The sequence below is a fragment of the Hirundo rustica genome, chromosome 2 (genome assembly GCF_015227805.2).
Source record: "Hirundo rustica isolate bHirRus1 chromosome 2, bHirRus1.pri.v3, whole genome shotgun sequence".
In the NCBI taxonomy this organism is placed as follows: domain Eukaryota; kingdom Metazoa; phylum Chordata; class Aves; order Passeriformes; family Hirundinidae; genus Hirundo; species Hirundo rustica.
Genome location: NC_053451.1, coordinates 15,943,563 through 15,964,255, shown reverse-complemented (window position 1 = coordinate 15,964,255; position 20,693 = coordinate 15,943,563). Strand labels below are relative to the sequence as shown.

Below are 20,693 nucleotides of genomic sequence, written 5' to 3'. Positions count from 1 at the left end.
GCATGCCATCCCTTCCCGCTAGCACCACACAACCTGGTGTCATTGGCGAACTCCATCTCACTGTCCATGTCATTGTCTTTAAAGTTAAACAGTGCCGGTCACAATTCCAAATCACAAGAAGACCAATCATCACTGCTGTCCATTTGGACATCAAGACATTACCCAGGAGTTAACTGCAGATTGGAATCTTAGTCCAAAGACTAAATGAGGCTGACACCACCGCATTTTCACATCACCTTATTTACATTATCTTTGATACTTCCTGCCCAACTGTGTCAAACTTGTCAGAGAACAAACTCAACCTGGCTTTTTCTTTCACTTCTCATTTTCAAGGGCAGTAAGCAAAATGACTGCAGAGAGGTGGCTGCAGAGCAGACTTGGCAGAATGCAGCTGAAACCCAGTTATTCACTATCATACAGATAAAGAACTGATGTAATTTCTGTGACCGTAAGTCACTCATGTCATACCAGTCATCTATCAGATCTGGAGGAACAACTGTGTCTCACACACTACCAAAAATGGGTCAGTTATGAAAAACTGAGTTTCAAGCTTTAGGTAGGACACAATACAAGGATAGGACTAAATAGCACAATCCAGATAAGATAATGGCCTGAAAAAGTCACAAGTTCTTGTTTGATATGTCTGAAGTATGAGGTGTGTACAAGAAAAGGTTTAAATATTTACCGAAGTTTGAGTAATTTCAACCTCACCCTCTTTTGGGGTCTGCAAGCGGGACAGGCAGGGGAGGAAAGAACTAGTGTTTTCCGTCCAAGCTAACCATATCCTGTTTGCTCACTGTAATGGAATGTTGTATCCAGAGGAAGAAGCTGGTGTTATTTAAAAGTCCTGGGGCTTCTCTGAACCAGAAGAAATTAAACCCTGAAAGCCTTTTAAGTGAGAAGGACCACCACTGTCCAGACAGCTCACTTGAAATCACAATTTTCCAGGACACTTCAAATCAAATACTAGGACAAATAAGCTGCTTCAGAGCCACAAGCACAAAAATATCCAGCATTCCTATCATCTTAGCACTCCACCTGAAGATCAAGGTGCAAGAAGCTTTAGCTGCACAGCTTTAAAACCTGTTTACTTCTCAGATAAGCTGCACCAGAGCTCTGTCACCTTCACAGCAGAGACTGCATAGATATTCTGCAGAAGACCCAAAATTAAATGAAAAGACAGAAAAAAAGGCTACAAGCATGCATTTTGCTTGTAACTACAGATAAGACATAAATATGAATTACAAATCACAAGCAAATTCAGACTGGATTACTATGGTTTTGAGTTCCTAATTAACAGAAAAAGCTACACTTGTAAAACAAATTTGATGACAAAAATACACAATGCCATGAGGAAAAAGCCTATCCCCATTCAAGCTTTATACAATATATAAATAATTAGTCTACTGGAAAAAGAAAACATTAGTTTAACTTTATGAAATATATTTTCAAAATGCTTTTCTGAACAGTTCAGATGATGATAATCAAAAGCAGAAGCATCTTTCTGTGGTAAGTGTAACTGCTGTGACCTTGGTCTTGGGGAACGCACAAAAACTTCAGTATGTACAGACTGCAGAGAGAAAATAAAAGCAAAGATCCAGACTATGGAAGTCAGGCAGTTCCTGACAAAACAGTCACCACTTTGTACAAGAGGGTATAATTCGAGTGCTTCGGCAAATAATTTCAAACACCTCAAAATCATAGCAAAGAATCCATGGAGCCAGTAACACTGATAGTTTTTTGTAAATTGGGCATTTCCTTGACATATTTCAGCTTGGATTCAAGGCTTGCCCCATACAAGTCATGATGGATGTGACAACACATTGACCATCTGTAAGGACAGAGTAGACAACCTCATTATCAGAACTTTAAATCTCTCTGCCACTGACGGATCATTTTTTAACTAGAAGACACTTTATACAGGTCAAGCCCCTGCTTATTTAAAAAAATGAAGCAATATTTTGGAAAAAAAAAATCTCAGCAGGAGTATAGTGTTCCAATGTGTCTTGGTTTGAAAGGTGGGTGTCTGCTAGGGGGGGCAGAAGCTTTGCTTGGAATGGAGAATGTAAACCCCCCTCTCTCTGAATTATTATAATTTTGAATTGAAGGGGTTCTCAAGCAAAGAAGATATGAGAAGTAACAGTTTTTTGCTAGTATGTATAACGAGGCAAACAAATAACTATAACTACAGCACTGGTAACAAACAGAACCAGGAACCTAATGAGAGCCTTCCCGGCCACAGGCACTTTCCCCTTTGGTGTTAGCTGCGGTCACAGCTGGCACAGGGACTGCTGGCAGGCTCCCGGCAGGCAGGGCAGGTGAGATGATCTCCCCACGGCTGCCAGGGGCGCTTTGGCATGGGCTTGGGGAGCACGTGGCAATGGCGGCTTTGTCTGAGACAGGGAGGGATGGAAGAGAGGCATCGCTCCACAAACCCCTTGAGCTGTTGATCCTGCTGCCCTGATAGGACTTTTGGAAGCAGCAGGCTGGAACAGCAGGGATGAGCAGAAACCCTAGAGTGGTGGAGATGTATCAGAAACTCTGCAGCGATAGCTGGGACTACAGGACGTCCCAGCAGGGCAGGGGGTGCGGGGCCTAGCAGCAGAATTAAGTCAGATCCCGGCTGGGTTATACCAGTGGTAGAAAAACTTCTTTCCACAAGTAGCAGCTCGACCGTCCTCCTCCAAAAGCCGAGAGTGAGTGAGAATGCCCAACTGCCTCAGATCCCATCCTTTACCTACCTCTCTTCTCATCGTATCTCTGTCTTTCTGAGAGAAACTCCCAAAAAACAGAGGAGTGCCACCAGACACCCTCCTTCTCTGAGGCCTGGCCCCCTCCACCTTGCAAGCACCCAGCCATCTGTGCATCTTAGCAACTCAACGGAAAAAGATTCACCAGTAAAAATGAAAGGAAAAGGAAAGAAAAGGAAAGAAAACCCAACCCCCAACACAATGGAAGTAAATTAAGACTAGTATGTCTTCACAGAAACATTTCTCAGCGAGTCTCAAATGTCTGGGGTCTGTGGTCTCATCTACTGCAGTAAACAAAATCTGCTTTCTCAGACTGGCCAGGAGCATGTAAAAACAACTAGTTCCCAGAAATAGTGTTATAAGTTTCTAAATTTATTAAACAACACCTGATCTATTTCTTTATCTATATACAGCAATGTCTGCTGACTCAATGAAGGCAAAAGCATTGTTTTGCTAATCAGGAATCAAATAAGCCATGACTGCAGCTAAATAGCCTCAAGAATTGTAGACTGTAAAAATACAGTTCAAGATAAGTTCATGGCAAAAAGCATTCTTTGCGCAATACAGCTGAAACCTTAACATACACTCAACCTACCCCAAAGAATCAACTTTTCTTTTATTTCTCGAGCAATCATCTTCCTCCATCTAAGTTTGCCAAGATTTCTTCCCAAAGCCGCCATTTCATTACCTCAGCTGAAGTACCAAATATGATTAAAGACTTTTCAATTGTTTTGGAAAACCTTAACGTCAGTGAAAAGTTATCCTTCATGTTCTTCATGTGTTCTGATATTTCAGACTGCTTTGTTTGCAAGTGACTTATCTGTTATCAAGCACAGAGCAATAACAACTTTAGTGGTGTTGTACTAAGTCTACTGCAGCTGAAATTCTGATTTTCCTATTCTTTCAAACTGGAGTAAGGCCACAATAAGGAGGAACATTTGCAGATTATGCTCATTCAACAAGTGGATCACAAATGCTCCAAAATTATCCATAGGCCAGTTCAGCAACACTTATCTCCACTTATTTGGAAATCCAGCTTGCCACACTTAAAAGAAATGAAAGATAATACATCGAGAAAGATAATTTGGAAGCATTTTTGGAGCAGAATTGGCAAGGAATCCCGTATGTTTCTTTTACTCAGAGGCCTGAAAAGAAATTTTTTACATCAGAACTTCTACTGTCAGTAACTCACTTTTCATGATTTAACACTGTGTGAACCACACACAACATTCCAGTTTTCCTGAGCAATGCAAATGAGTAGGTCTAAAATACAACACCAATGTATCAAAATAATTGCTTATGTGCAGATTCAAAATACGTTCTACCTGATTTACTTAATCTTCTTCACTTCTCTGAAATTTGCTTCCCTACACTAATGAAAACCACCCCAAACTGGAGTAATCCAGTCTGCTGGGGTTTGAGTTCAAGATTCAGTCAACAAACCGTGAAGATCCATCAACATTCCCCACACGCAAAGGTGCTGCAGACCTTGTACATCAACTTTAGTTGTATTAAGATAGCCTTACCCAATGATTTGCATCCTTAAGGAATACAGAACCACTCTGAAGACCCAAGAAGGGCACCCGTGGTTCATGCTTGATACACTCTTCAGTTGCAACAAGTCTGCACCAGCCAGGTGGAGGGTGACTTGTTTTTTTTTAAGTTATACATTTGCCCCTCCCACAAGGGCTACAGCAATGAAATTAAACTGGCTTTTAAAGTATCAGCATCTAGACAAATCAAACATCAAGACAAAAATTGACTAATCACTGCAATCTTCTGGCATGCTTGAGGTTCTCAATAATGACCAAGCTGAGCTGCAGAAAAAGACAAATTTGAGGTGTAATTCCACATCTGAGAAATGGTTTCCAGGAAATTACTTCAGGAACAAAACTATCCCTTTTAGCTGTATTATTACTTAGCTGTATTTCGATTCTGTTTTCTATGAGGACCCAGTATTACAATAGACAGATGTTTCCTATTTTAATGACAACAAAAGGTATTTAGACAGGACAAGTAACCCATGGCAGCATCCTTAATTTCCCTCCCCCTTACACCATTTCATACAGCTTTTGGTTCCTGAAGTACATCAGTCATAAAAGAACTGCAAAGATGTCAGATACCTCAATGTACATGCCCAAGACTTACATGGTAGCTGTCTGAATCCTTTGGCCTTTGCTGTCTATGTTTGTCAGGCAGAGTGAAAGAAAAAAAAATAGTCTTTCTATAAATTACAAAATGCCAAGGATACCTTTACAGTTCTTTACTGTTAGATAAACTAATGCCAAATATTCCTGCATAAAAATGGAGCAGACTAGATCAGGTTTCTCCCATTACTGTCTGTGTCCTGTTTGTCTATCTTTAAAATTTTTATATACTTTTGGCCTTTATAATAGTGAATACCAACAATTCTGCAATGTCTTAAGTGTTCCAGCAGCTATGCTTGCAAATGACAATGTTCTTGCTACCTTTTAAATATAAAACCTTTTTAGGCATTGATGCCATTTTCCACCCCTTCATTTTTTCCCCAGCCTGAAGTACGACACTGAGGTGGTCACTTTCTTACTACTGCTCTGACAAATCCTCCCTTAACATGTTTTGGTGGGAAGAAGGTGTAGCATCCATAGGATTGTGTGTACTATTTGATTTCTCTGCATGATTATTACAGACAAATCATGTTAGTAAAACTGTTTCTTGAAATGGTTTCCAGATCCAAGTTACCTAGCAGGGAAGTAAGAGTTCCTGAAAATCTTTAAGAGACATAGTAGGAGCGATAGTGCAAAAACTCAAGATAAATAATTTGTCTGAATGTGCACTTCACTTGTCTGGACATACAAAGCATACCAGAAAGGTGATTAAACTTTTAAAAACCCTATTTTTCTTCTCAGAGGAATATATGTATTTCCAAGCTCTTTATACTCAAAAATACTATGACATGAGCAGCAACACCAGCACAGGGAATGTCACAATGTCTGTCTCACTCCAGCCAAAATAATCCTTATTTTGCCCTAAACTGGCAGTCATTCTTTATTAAAAATCTGGGAGCAGAATAACAGAAGCATTAAATACAGGGCTTGAGAGAGACAGTATCAGAACATATCAGAAATAGTTTCATCTCAGCATTCTCACTCTGTTGTTGATGTTGTGATGAAGTGTTCGGTTTCAGCTCCACCAGAACACTGCCAAAGAATTTAGGTAATTTATTCTGTAAGCAAGCTTGTCCATCACTGGAGAGAAGAACATGTTGCTGTCTATGTAGCTTTGATTTGGGAGTTACATGTAGAGGTGGTTTCCCCGGGGAAGAAGAAAACCTGGAAAAATGCTTTGGGAAACCCCATTCAAAATGCAATAAGCAAGAAGCTTACTCACATGTTCCCTCAGTTCAAGCATGCAAATCATTACTAGAAGGTTCCTCGTTCTTTGTATTATCATAGGTTAATTTTTGGTGCGGGAATTTTAATCTTCTTACTCGTTCTCCCCTATTGGACCCTTCCCTCAGATCCCACCTTAACTCCTCACCTACACCAGGGTGTATAAATATTTCTGTCAGACCCTGACCCCGCCTTTTGCCCCTTGTTACTGCCTTGGTCCAGTTCACACACAGTGGATGCCTTATTGTTTGTTGTTTCCATATTATTAAAATTCCTTTTCGGACAACTGGATTGAGGGTGCCTCTAACAAGTCACCATCAGGGCTGAATCCCGACGAAACTCAAAAGGGTCCAAAAGTCTGAGCTCGGACACCCAGGAGTTTCAGTTACATATTCATAGAAATACAGAATCATTAAGGTTCTTAGATCTTTTAAGAACATCCCAAACCCAACCATTCACCCAGCACTGCCAAGGCCACCACTAACCCATGTTTCAAGTGACACATCCACATGGCTTTTAAATCCCTCCAAGGATGTTGACTCTACCACTGGACCAGGGCTGGACATTTTCAGGGAAGAAATGTTTGCTAATATCCAACCTAAAACTTCCCTGGCACAATTTGAGACTGCTTCCTCTCATCCTGTCACTTGTTACCTGGGAACAGAAACCCCCCAGCTGGCTCCACCCTCCTGGGGAAAGTGAAAAGGTCCCCCCTGAGCCTCCTCTTCTCCAGCCTGGGCTGCACCAACTGCTGTAGTCTCTCCTGGTCTGCCAGACCCTTTCCCAACTCCGTCACCTTCTGACGCTCCAGCTCCTCAATGTCTGTCTTGCTGAGTGAGGCCCAGGACCGGAGGTGCCTCACCAGTCCCCAGCACAGAGGGACAGTCACTGCCCTGGGCCTGATGCCACACCATTACAGGCCAGGTGCCATTGGCCTCTTGATCATCTGGGCACACCTGGGATCATGTTCAGCCACTGTCAATCCGCTCCCCCAGGGCTGTTCCCAGCTTTCAGTCACTTTTCCCCAAGCCTGCAGCATTCCATGGGGTTGTGGTGACCCAAGGGTAGGATACAACCCTTTGGCCTTGCTGAACCTCATACAACTGGCCTTGCTGCATCAATGCAGCCTGCCCACATCCTTCTGCAGAGTTTTCCTGCCCCCTCCAGCAGGTCAACACTCCTGCCAAACACAGAGTCCTCTGCAAACTGACTCAAAGTACGCTCATTACTTTGAAATCTTTCAGACTCCAGAACTTCTGAGAATTCTTTCTTCCTACATATTGCATGCACTGTGGGGATGCTGAAAGGGACGACTGAAGAAGTGAGTTAATGAGAAATTTTGTAAAAATTGGATTCTTGCCTTAGCATGGTAATTCAAAAAGTCATAAAAGTAGTCATCATAGGAGAAAACTCAGAGGATTTTGGCAGTACCAAAATTAGGTTTTGGAACACAAAAGAGGAACAGTTATTGAGCAGATTACAAACAATAATATCCCTACAATTACAAGGCTGACCATATACCATATACTGTATGCTACTGCAGTCACTCTATACTACATTCCACGTTCAGTACTGTGGCCAGGCAAGTGCTAAATTCTCACCACAGCCTCCTACTTCATAGTCATAATGTAAAAGTTATTGTAGCAGAAAAAATTGTAAATTCTCAAGGTCGTCATAGAAGTGACCTGGACCATGCCAGTAAACCAATCTGAAGCATTTCCCAGATGTTACTTACATTCTGAAAGCTCTCAAAATATTTAACCTGCTCGAAAGAATGGCTTAGAAAAGTTGTTAAAGAAACTTGAAAGTATAGTAACACCTTTATACAGTATAACTTTAAGAAAAAACACCTGTACTTATGAATTTGCTCTTGAGCAAAAACCTCAGCTATTTCCCCCAATGAACAATTTCTAGAAACTCCTAATAACGATCTCAGAGAAAGCCTGTGTCTTGGTTTACAGGACAAGTGCCTGAAAACATGAACCCCTTCCCTCCAGATTACTGTAACTTAGAAGTTATGGGGCTTTCAGGAAAAGATATGGGAAAAGGAATAAAGGGCTTTACTAGTGTGTATATATGTATAATAAGACAAACAATAACAATGGCAGCAACAATAAACAAAACCCAGAAACATAACCACAGCCTTCTCTTTGCTGTTAAGCACTTTTCCCTCTAGTGCAGTTACGGTCACATCTTTTGTCTATCTTAAGTATCTGTTATTCCCATCTCTTAGACAACAAATGGGAGAAACATTTCCTGAGGAAAAAAAAAAAAGGAAAAATCCTAACCTCCAACACCCTGCAATAAAAAAAAAAACCCTAAAGCCAGGCATGTAGGTAGAAGCCAGTCAATAATGAGGATGCTATGTGTTATAGTAAAGATCAAATATAGGGATTACATCACTGCAATTACTCAACGATTTATGTTGGAGTTTGAAAAGCTGCTGAAGACAGGTAACTGAAATGAAAAAATTTAATAATGCATGTTAACTGCTGTTCTCAACACAAGGGAGAAACGTGACCTATTAGTTTAGAAAGAAAACTGCAATTTTAGACATTTGACTTAAGATCTAGGAATTGGTAGGACTGTTTCTCCAATAGCTGGGAAGATAAGATATCCAGCAGGAGCTAATTCTGAAAAAAAATTTGCACAACACAGTTAAATAGCCCAACAGGGATTAATTTACTTAGTTAAACTCTGTCCTTTTCACAAATCTGTTGTGAAATCAAGTATAAAACAAGAGTTTGGAAGGCTGTAGCATGAAGGATTAAACCTTCCAATCTGTACGAGAGAACAGGAAACTGAATTAGTCTTTACACGCCCATACACAGGGAGTTCTACTACTCAGAAATTTGTTTTCAAGATAAAAATGTTCTAGTTTGCAACCCTTCTCAAAGTGATGTAGAGGAAAGAGTATGATCATCTGCTTCAAGAACTACACTGAAGCAAAACAAGCCAATGTTCTATTAAGATACCCAGGAACCGTGTTCAGACAAGTTATTAAAATGGTATCAAAATTACTTTGCAAGACATAATTATATATTTGTGTTTTATGGTGTCAAAACAGGAAGACCTCAGCAAGTTTAAATCCTAAGGCAAATTACCTTGCTTGTCCTGCCAAAAGTCATGAACCTTCAAAGAGAAATCACACACTTTCCAGCACCCCAATCCTGTCAACTAGGCACAATAAAACCTTTCCATCTTTATTTGGGTTATGAGGAATTAGTGTTAAAATGTTGGAATACTTTGCATATTTCCAAAGAGAAGAATTTGGCTTTTCACAGCTTCCTGTCAATCGAGTCAGCTACTTTCCACAAGTTCATTCCTCCCCACCGTCATATCCTTTGCTCCTTTTTCAAACATTTGTGGAAAAATGAATTTATTGATGCTGCAAGCCTGACTGCAGCCATCCATACACACACAGAATGTTGCAGAATCCCTGAGTTGTAAGGGACTTCAAGCTCATCTCATTTCAACCCCTTGCCAGGGTGGGGACACCTTCAGCTAGACCAGGCTGATGCAAGCCCCATTCAACCTGGCCTTGAACACTTCTAGGGATGGGTAGTCCATAAACTCTCTGGGCAAAATTTAGCAATGCCCAGAATCTGAACAGAGCAGTTGGCCTCCCACCACTGGTCAGTGCTGCATTCCTGGCAGCTCAGTGGCTTCAGGCTACAAAGGGAACCTTAACCAGTAATTGCCACTAATTCCATGTTAGAGCACACAGGTGCAAAAACAGTGGGAAAATAAGCAAAGTTCCAAAACACAGGAGAAGACATTCAGAGAGTGAATTTAAAGACAGCAAGATGGTTTCCTAGAAGGAAAACAATAAGAGTGTAGCTACAAGTTCAAAGACAATGATTACAGAAGAAATTAAAAGCTCTACATTGAATATTCAGTTGATTTATAGTAAGTGGCAGGTTACCATGCTTTTTCAATTGATTAGAAAACTCAGCGTTAAAAGAAAGCTGTTTGTTTTCTCCCATTTATCAACCACTATTCTGGCACTGTCAGCAGCTCCCCAGTAAAACTACACTTGCTACTGGCTATGGGAATAAACTGCAGATAGCAAAACATAAAAGGCAAGTTTTCTAAATAGAAACCAAAACTCATGAAACACTAAGAAATGCTATTTAAGTTTTTCTAGCATTACTGGATGCCAAATCAAAGCCATATATGTGCCAATAGACCCAGAATAACAAAGCTGAGTTACTCTATTGTGTCCCAAAATTCCAACAAGAGAAACTGAACTGAACTGAACGAAAGCAGTAACAAGTAACTTCAAATTCCATTATCACCTCAGACTACCCAAAACTGTTTAAGATAGGGTTTTTTGGTTTTGATTTGTTGTTTTGAAGAAAGTAGATCAGTGTATTTACAATATACTCACTCTCGCTCTTTCTCCGTCAGCTTGTCATTTATATTATCTTTGATTGTAGACCGGGAGCCCTTGTGAATTATCGGATACCTGAGTGGCACTTGTAAGAAGAAGGATATCATGGAAACTAGGTGAGCAGTATAGCCCAGGGCAACAGCGATGCTTCCATCATCTTTTGCTGTCAATGACAAAAAGATTCCACTATTAATTGTATCCATTGAACCTTAGTATTCATCTTTATTGCTCAGAGAACAACAATTAATGTAGCTCTCAGAAGTCAGAACTCAAGGACAGAAGGAAGCCTGGAGTCATTCTGCTCCACACTTTAAAAGTGTTTGCACTTCACTGTGTTGTGTTTGCCTCTTGTAATGAGGCACAGAAAACTGATGATATTTGTTCTCCTGCAAATTTTACTTTCAAAGCTACACTGCCAGGATGGGGGAGGGTAAATAAGAGATGGGAAAATGAAACTAAATTCCCAAGACAAAACTCAAGTATTAAGCTTTCTGTGTTTCTCTAAAAGGAGTTGATACGTGTGAGAGGGATCAGGGGAAAGCTGCATTCCTCCTCAACTTTATTCATGAGTGAGATCAATTGGAGAGACACTGACCCCAAGCTATGAACTCCATTCTCTGCCAATAGCTAGAAAAACTTAGATTAATGCATTGTTTTAAAGTATTATTTTCAATTTGACATTTCAACCTTAAAGCTTCACCTGCCAGGAATAAACATAGATCTTGTAATTGAAACTACATCTTCTAGCCATATAAAGGCTTTTCCCTTCCCTTTTCTTTATTTTTAATTCTTTTTAAGGGATACAGACAGCACAACAGTCATCCCTTCTGATGCATGCATGAAACCAGCTAAATAGAGGACCTTCAAGAAAGCTTATAATGATATTCAACAACCATACTGAGCTCTATCAGAGCTCATAATATATGTATTTAAGTTACACCCCTGTCAAAAAGGATTTTGTTAAGAAGGTTCATTTGCAGCAAAGCTGTCTTTTTAAGGATTTTTTTTTTGATCCTTCAGATGCCTAATTTTTTAAGAGATAGGATCTACTGAGTTTGAGATAATATCCAGACCAGACAGCAGGGTTTGAAATTTAACTGCCTATTTCACAAAATTGAATGCTTAGTACTTCTTCCTCACAATACAATACTTCTAGAAACTTAGATAAAGTATTAGTAATTCTTTTGCAGTGAATTAATACCAGGAAACTAAAAATGGGCCAGAAGATGGCACACCACTGATTCCTCAAGAGTTAGCAAACTGAGTTCATTACCACATTTAGTGCAATCAGGGAAACAAAGCAACAGACTGATTTTTGTCCTACTGACAAATTAATTTGTTTTAAAGATTATTCCTCCAATATTCTAGCATCCAATATACATATTATTAGTACAAGTTAATTACTATGAGGTGGCTTAAAAGAGTTAGACAATTGATGGAGGTTTTTGCTCAAGAAACTAGAGTGAACAAGTACTGGGAGTAAGAAATCTTCAAGGGTATTTTAATGAATTTCCAGTTCACGTCAAACATTTGTAGATGAATGCATGCAGTTACCTGTACAACTGTTATACAGGCAGGCATATGATATATTTGCTTCTGCAATAGGATGAGGGTTGACAGTTAAAGTAGAAGGTCACTTGTAAAGAACTCCATACTGTCAGAGAGGTTCAAAGTCCTTTTTTTGCAAGGTGTTTATTTGGCAAGTTCACTGGCAAATACAGCAAACCAAATGGGGATTTATGCCTGTTGCCCCACCAAGATTTATGGACTAAAAGTACTCCCAATGGAATTTTAGGTCAGACACAAATATTTTCCAGAATCACTGAGTTTGGAAGGCACCTCTGGGAATGGCACAGTCCTCCATCCCCAGCTCAGAGAAGGCTGTCCCCAGGACTGTGTCCAGCTGGGTTCTGAGCATTCCCAGGGATGGAGACTTCGCTGCCTCTCTAGGTAACCTGTTCCAGTCTTAGAACACAGAGGGGCTTTACTAAGAGTCAAAAGAAACCTCCTTTGCTTTAGCTAGAAAGTACCAAGAAATAATTTGCAATTTGCAATCTTCTGGTCTAAATCTTTCTGGTCAAAAATTTGGACCCCAAGCTGTTGCTACTATTTTTCTTAATTTTACAAAGTTTAGAAGCAGTGTTAACTGTAACAACTACTTTAGGAATAGGCAGCTACCTTGAAAGTCTTCAGAATTAGGAAGCTTGACTCCACAAACAAAGTAATCCTTTTGGTTATTCTGTAAATTTAAAATCAAGAGTGGAAAGTGAGCATGGAACAATAACATCCAGAACACCAAAACCTGCATAAAACATGACAACAAAGCTAACAAAGAATACAATAAAAATAAACCTAAATATTCAACTATACTTAAAATGAGTGACAGAGTATTTTAATCCACATCTCACATAGTTCAGAAAATAAATGCAGCTTTTTCAAGAGTGAAGGGCTTTATATTAATTCATCACATAAAAGATTTTGAAGCTCAACAGTTTAACTTATGTTTCTGTGCACTCAGCTAGCCCACCGTCAGGGTTACTTTATGTAACTGCACACAAAATGGAAAAGAGCCATTAAATTATAGCTATTCTATTTTCATAGAGGACACTGTGTAAAAGGTGCTGGCATAAGTTCCCTCCTGGTAAAGTTTGTAATCTAAAAACCAAATGTAAGAAAAAGCTGAAATAAACAGAATGAGCAAAGAGCAGATTCTGTCACAAATAAAACGTAATATTTGTTTGCAGTGTAATAAATAGGAAGTCCATTTCACATCAAGCAGATTGTCAGGATGTTGAAAACATACCAAATCAATAGGGTAGATGTAGGATAGCTCCGACAACAACTGCTTGCATCGAATAGTCTGCTGGGCATTTGTCTTCAAAAACTGTTCTCTTTGGGGAAAGAGATTCCAAAACCATTACTTTCTTCAAAAGCTCTAAATAAAGGTATTGAGCTGTCATATCCCTTCTGCAGCTTTCCAATTATCACCTCCTATCCTCCAAAAAGTTAGGTAAATCCACCCCCCAAAAATATAGCATACAAAGCTAATTTTTGTTTTCAGGCATACCATACATTATAGACATATTTTGACTGCAAGAATCAAGTATTACAAAGCTGTGTTACACTAAAACACACCTAGAAGTCCTATCAGAGTCTACACATGCAACCAACCATCTGTTCTCTTCTCTTCTAGACTTGCCACTGGTAATTATCACTTTAGATATCTACAAATTGTAGCAGGGATGTCTTAACAGAAGTTTTAGAGCAACATGAGGAAGAATTTGGTACCAGAAGTCCCATTTTCAATGGCCTGCTCTCAAGCTTATCTTTTCTTTCCAGTTACAGAATAAACACAGGTCCTTTTACCTCTTAGCAGTGCATTCCTTTCTTAATTCATACAGAGATTCATTATGCTCTTCAAGTTTCTGGTATTCAGTTCCAAATGCATTTTCTAAGCAACATGAAGAATCAGGAAAAAAAAATAGTACAAAGTATATTCTTAGTTATCCAAAGTTTTAAAAGTAGATACTGACAAAATGTTGCCAATAATCCTCCACTTACTCTTACCCTCCCATTCTCCATATTATGCTCCCAAACTAGAGAATGTCAGCACAGGAGGAACCCCTGTCTCCAGGCACTACACACCATTCACCAGCCAAATACAACCCATCAGATTTCATCCTCCTTTAATACCTATTCCTCTCACAACCACGCAGTACAGTAATCCAGTTATGGAGCCTCAATACTTGCATAGCCAGAATAAAGTACATGGTAAAAACCATCCTTTTTAGTAGTGACTAATTACTTTAGACTAAGCTAAATATTGAAAACAAAACATTCTGCAACAAGAACGAACTTGTGTATAGTTTGGTCTTGGTGAGCTCCAAAGTGGCAGTGATATAGCATTTCACTATAGGAAAAGTGCCCAGTAAAGATGATACCAAGATGACTAAGCATTTAATCCATCACTTACATATCAAAAGGATTAAGAAGGATTTTTGTCTTCTAATACTTAAAACTGAATCCAATCACAGGTACAGCAACTTGCCGCATGACATTATGAAGCCCCTTTATCATGGCAATGTTTACTGTACTATACTGCAGTTCTTCTGATGCTCTCATTAAATGTCAATTAAACGCAGATTTAAGTTTGCTTTGGAGAGGTGCCATAGTAAGAAATTATTTAGAGACAAGATACCAGAAACTGCTGTCTAAAACTCAGTATAACATAGAGAGTGAAGAAATTACACCTGGCTGCAAATTTCAGATAAAGAAAAAGCACATTACAGCCAGACAATGAAAACAGAAAAGAAACCAGCACTTTCATTCTGGTCATAAACTATGCTAAGGTTCCTACACTTACCTCTGTCAAGCAAAGTACTCTTTCGCTTATGCAACAAGGCTACTTCTTGACCAAGGGCCTTCTTCTGTCGCTCCAGTTCATTACGTAGCACCAGGATCTTCAACTGTAAACATTCAATCTCCTTTTTCTATGGGAAGAAATACAGCTTAAAAAAACCAAAAACAAACAACAAAAAACAAACAAACAAAAACACCAAAACAAAACAAACCAAACCAAAAAAACCCCACCCGTTTTTCTGCACAGAAGCAGTTTCATGAAAAGGTGATAGGAGGAAAGGAAAAAACAGGACAAGACTAGTGCCTGCCTAAGAACTGAGTTCATAGATTACCACAGGAAACAGATTCCCAAAAACTGACATCATTTTGCTGCTTTGGAAGGGTAGCAATACAGCTGTATGCCACAGTGCTTGCTCCTCCTGCAGGATGCATCTCCTCTCTTGAGCCCAGACCAAACCTGCCCCACCAGGACATAAAAACTGAGAGCACAGCAATAGCAGCAGGATAAGCATTCATTCCCTGGCAAAGGGCTCACCAGCAAGAGGGAAGGTGAGCAATAAGAAGTCTATACAAAGTGGAGGCAGGAGCTGGAAAAAGGCTGGAGATGTTCAAGATGCACTATTAAATTCAATTCCCTGCTTCAGGACAATGAGAATAAGAGGATACAAAGAAAAAGCTGAGAGAGTGTTCAGCCTGGAGAAAAGAAGAGGCTCCAGGGAGATCTTAGAGCCAAAGAGGGAGTTTGGACAAGGGTCTGAAATGACAGGACAAGGGGAAACGGCTTCCCACTGCCATAGAGCAGGATTAGATGGGATACTGGAAAGAAAATTCTTGGCTGTGGGGGTCAGGAGGCCCTGGCACAGGTTACCCACAGAGACTGTGGCTGCCCCATGCCTGGAAGTGTTCAAGGCCAGGCTGAACAGTGCTTGGAGCAGCCTAGTCTAATGGAAGGCATGCCTGCCTATGGCAGGGGGTTGGAACTTGATGAGCCTTAAGGTCCTTTCCTACCAAAAACATACTAGGATTGTATGACATAGTTTTGCTCTCAGATATTTAAAAATTAAAAGCCTTTGCAAGGAGGGATGAGCATATCCACAACTGAAAAGGTTACGGTTAAACAGTCAAGATATCAAAAAAAGGCAAAAAAGTTCTGGGTTGGAATGACTCACAAGAGATTTTATATTGCCCCTTATGGAAGGTGACATCTTCACCTCTTCATCTACAATATAACCCCTGTGATTACAGCAGGTAAACAAGCTCCCATTTTCCCTCTTTCGTCAAATCCTTGAACCAGTTTGACACTTTTGGAATTTAGCTGAGTACTCTCAACTCAGAGTCTGCTTTACAGCAATAAATTAACTTCATGCTGCAAATGTGCCCTTTACAAGGCACCACATACCAGTAAGTACCAACATAATGAAGTCACCACAAACCACTCCTTAGTTCAACTCATCTTTGAACCAAGATCAGCTTTCCTGGGCAGAAAGCAGAAACTAATGCTAACAGACTTCTCTGGGGAGGGGAGGAGAGCAGGCAAAACACTGTCAAAAGCCATTGTAAGATCCAGTACAATTTCTGTTTAAAATGAATATGTTACTTGAGTGACAGCATTTGCATGAATTCTGCTCATCCAAAGGGAGTCAGGGTGCAAGGAGATACAGTCAGTAGGCTCACCTCACTCTAAATCCACCACAGGTTCCTGTCAAGTTTCATATAAATCATTAGAAGTTTATTTTTCCTGAAAGACCTCTTTTGTGCACTGTGCAATGTTTATGCTTTAATAGCATGATTGTACAAAATAAAGGTAAAAATAGGATAACCAATTTATCAATCCATCTAAGTAACTCACACAACTCAAACTGATGGTATTACACAGCTCTCAGATGAGTTCCTATTTAAAATTACAGGTGTAAATAAAGATTTCAGATTCAAGTGTTAAGGAAAAAAAAAAACAAGCTTACAGTCAAGATACCAGTCAGATGCTTCATCAAGCCCATAAAATAAGGTTTTAATAGATCAGACATACCAGTTCATTCCTTGTAGATGTACATCTCAGCTTTTCTTCAATCTCCCTTCCTATTTTCTGAACAGTTACCTGAGTCTGTTTAATTGCACACTGAGCTCTGTGGAGCCTGCAAGGAGAAAGTTACAACTGTGATAAATGTTCCTCACATGTGCAAACACCTCAAAACCAGCAGCAGGAAAGAAAACTCAGACTATCAGCTTCCATTCGAAAATATCAAATGAGGAAGCACAAGGAAGGCAGGGTTGGCTGGGATATTGGGCAGAAATTCTTGTCTGTGAAAATGGTGAGGCCCTAGCACAGGTTGCCCAGAGAAGCTGTGGCTGCCTCATCCTTGGAAGGGTTCAAGGCCCGGTTAGATAGGGATTGGAGCAACCTGGCCTCGTGCAAGGTGCCCCTGCCCATGGTAGGGGGCTGGAACTGGATGAGCTTTAAGGTCCTACAACAGCAAACCATTCTGTAATAACTTGCATAGTTTATGAAGAAAACCACCAAGTCTTTAAATTCAATCAAGGATAAAATCTGCTCTTCAATTTTTCAATTCAACAGATGCTGACCAGGCTGCAGGTGAGAGAGCAGGTAATTACGAGTACCTCATTTAAGTTAAACCACCATTAACATGAAGACAGATGCACACAAGCATTGTTACCATGGGCCAGCTTTAGAAAAAATGAAAGCATCCTTTAGCTAACACACAGCTACCCAGCCAGGAACATGAAACATTCTTCAGTATCTCCTATTATGCTATGGGCCCTTCTGTAGCAAAACCACAGGTTTCTTAATTGAATCACATTTGAAAATTTCAAAAGATTGTGATGCATCACTGATTGTTAGCCGTGGCTCCAGCGTGAAGAGAGAAAACCAATTATTTGCCATATTTATTGGAAAATTATCAGGAAGAGGAAAAAAGATAGCAAAATCAGGCCTAACAGAGACATTAACATCTTTCTTAAAATTAATACAGAGTAGAAATTATTGTATTTATTAGAAAAAGAGAGTAGTTGTACATGGAAACAAACCGCGCTAGTAATATTAATAAACAAGGTCTTGTGATTTCCGACTTTTACTGTGACAGCCACAGCTGGTCTGTAAGCTGCACAGATAATTTGGCCTATCAGAGACCAACTCAGCCAGCCTGGTTTGTTAGAGAATTGAAGTAAAAGTATGTTATAGGTTGGATTCACACTCAAGCAGGGGACCCCAGCCAATCCCTTTGAACCATGAATGCACCAGTGAGCTGGGCAGAATTAAGACCCTTAACCAAACACATTTGTAAGCATGGGAAATTTGAAGCCCCTCTAAAAGGAGACTCCAACAATAAGCTTCAGCTGTTGCTGCATGAACTCGGTGTGTTCTCGTCCTGGCAACCAATTGTCACATTCCTGTCTTCCACATCAGCGACAGTTGGTGACGCCGACATGATAGAACAAGCTGCCATGGGTAGAACAGGGAGAGAGAGGGGCAGCAGGGAATAGCTGCCTGCAGCATAGAGAGCTGCGAAGAGTAGCGTGGAGAGCTGGGGAATCCTGGTGGGGCAGCGTGGAGAGCCATGTGGGTCCGGACCCCTTTAAAACACCACCAGGAACATGGGAGTGTGGGCTTTGGTACCAGAAGTCCCTACCCTCCAGGTGTGGATTTTTATTTTAAGGAATAGAGGGATAAAGGATGATAAACAGGCTTTACTAACCTTGATAAAGGGGTATGAGAGCCATGGACTGGATGTGTCCGAAGGGGTCACCCTGGACTTAAAAACATGGGAAGGGGCTGGCAGATAGATACTTACAGCAGCTGCTGTTACCAATGACACCGTCATCAATGTTATTAAGTCCTGGAGGCTCATCCTGGACTTGCTAAGACAGTTAGAGAATGAGCAGCATGCAAGGATGGCAGAGGGGATGCTGCAGGCACTGCCCACCAAGGCACGTGGCGAGAACAGGGCACTGGGTGGGGCAGCAGGAAGTGTGGGTGCGGCTCCAGGCGTGTGGGCGAGAAGGATGGGTGGAGCAGCCACATTGCACCATGAAACCACGCAGAGCCATGAAGTTTCCCCGGGAGGGGAAAACCTGCCTGAAGAACATCCTGCGGCTGCCATCAACCATGCCACTGCCCCAGGGGGGGGTGATTAAATGCCAGCAGAGCAACCTGCTGCTGCAGCTGCTGTGGTGCTGTTTCAAGCAGCAGAGACACCCCACACTGCCATGCTATGTTGAATGAGTGTCCTTCAGCTCCCCTGTGCCCTGCTGCACCAGCCAAGACGCCTGAAGCTGTGACTGCCTGTTCTGCTGCTCAGTGCCGTGCTACTAGCTGCTCTGAAGCAGTGCCTGCCACTGAGCCACGCTATGTGACAGCACCAGACTATGCTGACTCTGCCACTGCTCTGCAGGGGTGCATGGCTCCCGCAGAGACAGAGTCCCTCGCAGCTGTCCCAACTGCGCGTGTGTGACCATTTCACCTATACACACTGGAGACACACGCACCCCTTGCCATTGCAGATGCGCTTGGACCACCTCCTCCCGGAGCTGACTGGCCCAGCTTCGAGACCGCGCCTTTGACCCAGCATCCATGGGGCACGCCCAGCCGTCGCCCTCAGTCGTGAGAGGGCTGGCCTAGGAAACGCATCGTCGGGGTACCAGGATATCAACTAGACGTGATTCCCAGAAGCAGCAGTGGATTGGGAGATCCAAAGGTCACCACCGCCGCCACAAGCTCACTACTGCTGCTGAAGCTACCCCTGGAATATATACCGGCTTGGGACTCAAAGGATACCAACGGAGAAAGCAGAGCCGTTGTCCCTCTGCGGAACCCCAAGACAGCGTCATCGCTGGGGTGCTGACAGCCCTGCCCAATTCCCTGAGCATCTGGCAGCAGGTAAAGCAAGTGGCTATCACGAGTAGGGACTATGAAGGGGCAGAAAAAATTGATGTGCCCATGCTGGGGGGCTGGGAGTCTGAGAATGGGAGAGTTGCAGTACATCCCATACTAAGAGGCAATGGAAGTACACCTGATAAATACTTGAGAAAAACCAATTCAGTCATAGAGAGCAGGGGCGCCATAGAACCGGGCATGCCATCTCCTACAATGATTCCTGCCACCTGGGATATTCTAATTGTGGAGCTAAAAGATTTGCTTTCATGGTGCCTTCTATTAATAACACTGCAGCGTTATCAATGGAAAGTTCTGCCACAAGGTATGAAAAGCTTTACAATTTGTCAATAGTACATTGCTCAGGCATTATCATCAGTCACAGAACAATTTCCAGGGGCATACTGTTATCATTACATGGATGACATCTTAAGAGCAATACCAACTAAAAAAGACCTCTCACAGATTCGGCCAAGCCTGATGCAAGCATTAAAAACATTTTGGGCTGCAAGTGTAGCACCAGAAAAAGTACAGCAGCAACGACCCAGGAAATACCCTGGACTCAAGATTATGGATCAGACCATAATCTTGCTGCATTCAATTCAATTCAATTCTCAACGAAAATTCAAAACTTAAAGGATGCACAAAAACTTTTTGGTAGCATAAACTGGCTCAGACCCTATCTAGTGTTGACCACCCCACAATTAGCACCCTTATTTCACCTCCTAAAGGGTTATTCTGATCTAAATTCTCCTAGGAAATTAACACCAGAGACAAAAGCCACTCTCAAAATAGTAGAGCAGGTATCAAAAACAGATAAGTCCACTGGATACGCCCAGAAATGTGTATTATTGTGTTTATTTTCATCGTTGATTTTCATCCTACTGCTATTCTTGGACAACGTGACACTCAGTGGTCTGACCCTTTGCATGTTT

At 41.2% G+C, this 20,693-nt stretch overlaps 1 protein-coding gene across 2 annotated transcripts in view; it reads right to left on the bottom strand.

Annotated features, from left to right (window-relative positions):
• The window catches only part of UVRAG (UV radiation resistance associated), a 109,972-nt gene that overhangs the window by 42,082 nt on the left and 47,197 nt on the right, over positions 1-20,693 (bottom strand). The window contains exons 7-13 of one of the 2 annotated variants that reach the window (XM_058419428.1): positions 16,900-17,005; positions 14,878-15,004; positions 13,881-13,965; positions 13,318-13,405; positions 12,693-12,753; positions 12,069-12,110; positions 10,512-10,677 (exon numbers count right to left, since the gene is read on the bottom strand). In XM_058419428.1, coding sequence (XP_058275411.1) covers positions 10,512-10,677; positions 12,069-12,110; positions 12,693-12,753; positions 13,318-13,405; positions 13,881-13,965; positions 14,878-15,004; positions 16,900-17,005 — 675 coding nt within the window. The remainder of the gene's footprint in view (positions 1-10,511; positions 10,678-12,068; positions 12,111-12,692; positions 12,754-13,317; positions 13,406-13,880; positions 13,966-14,877; positions 15,005-16,899; positions 17,006-20,693) is intronic. The other variant, XM_040056230.2, reaches the window with a different exon arrangement.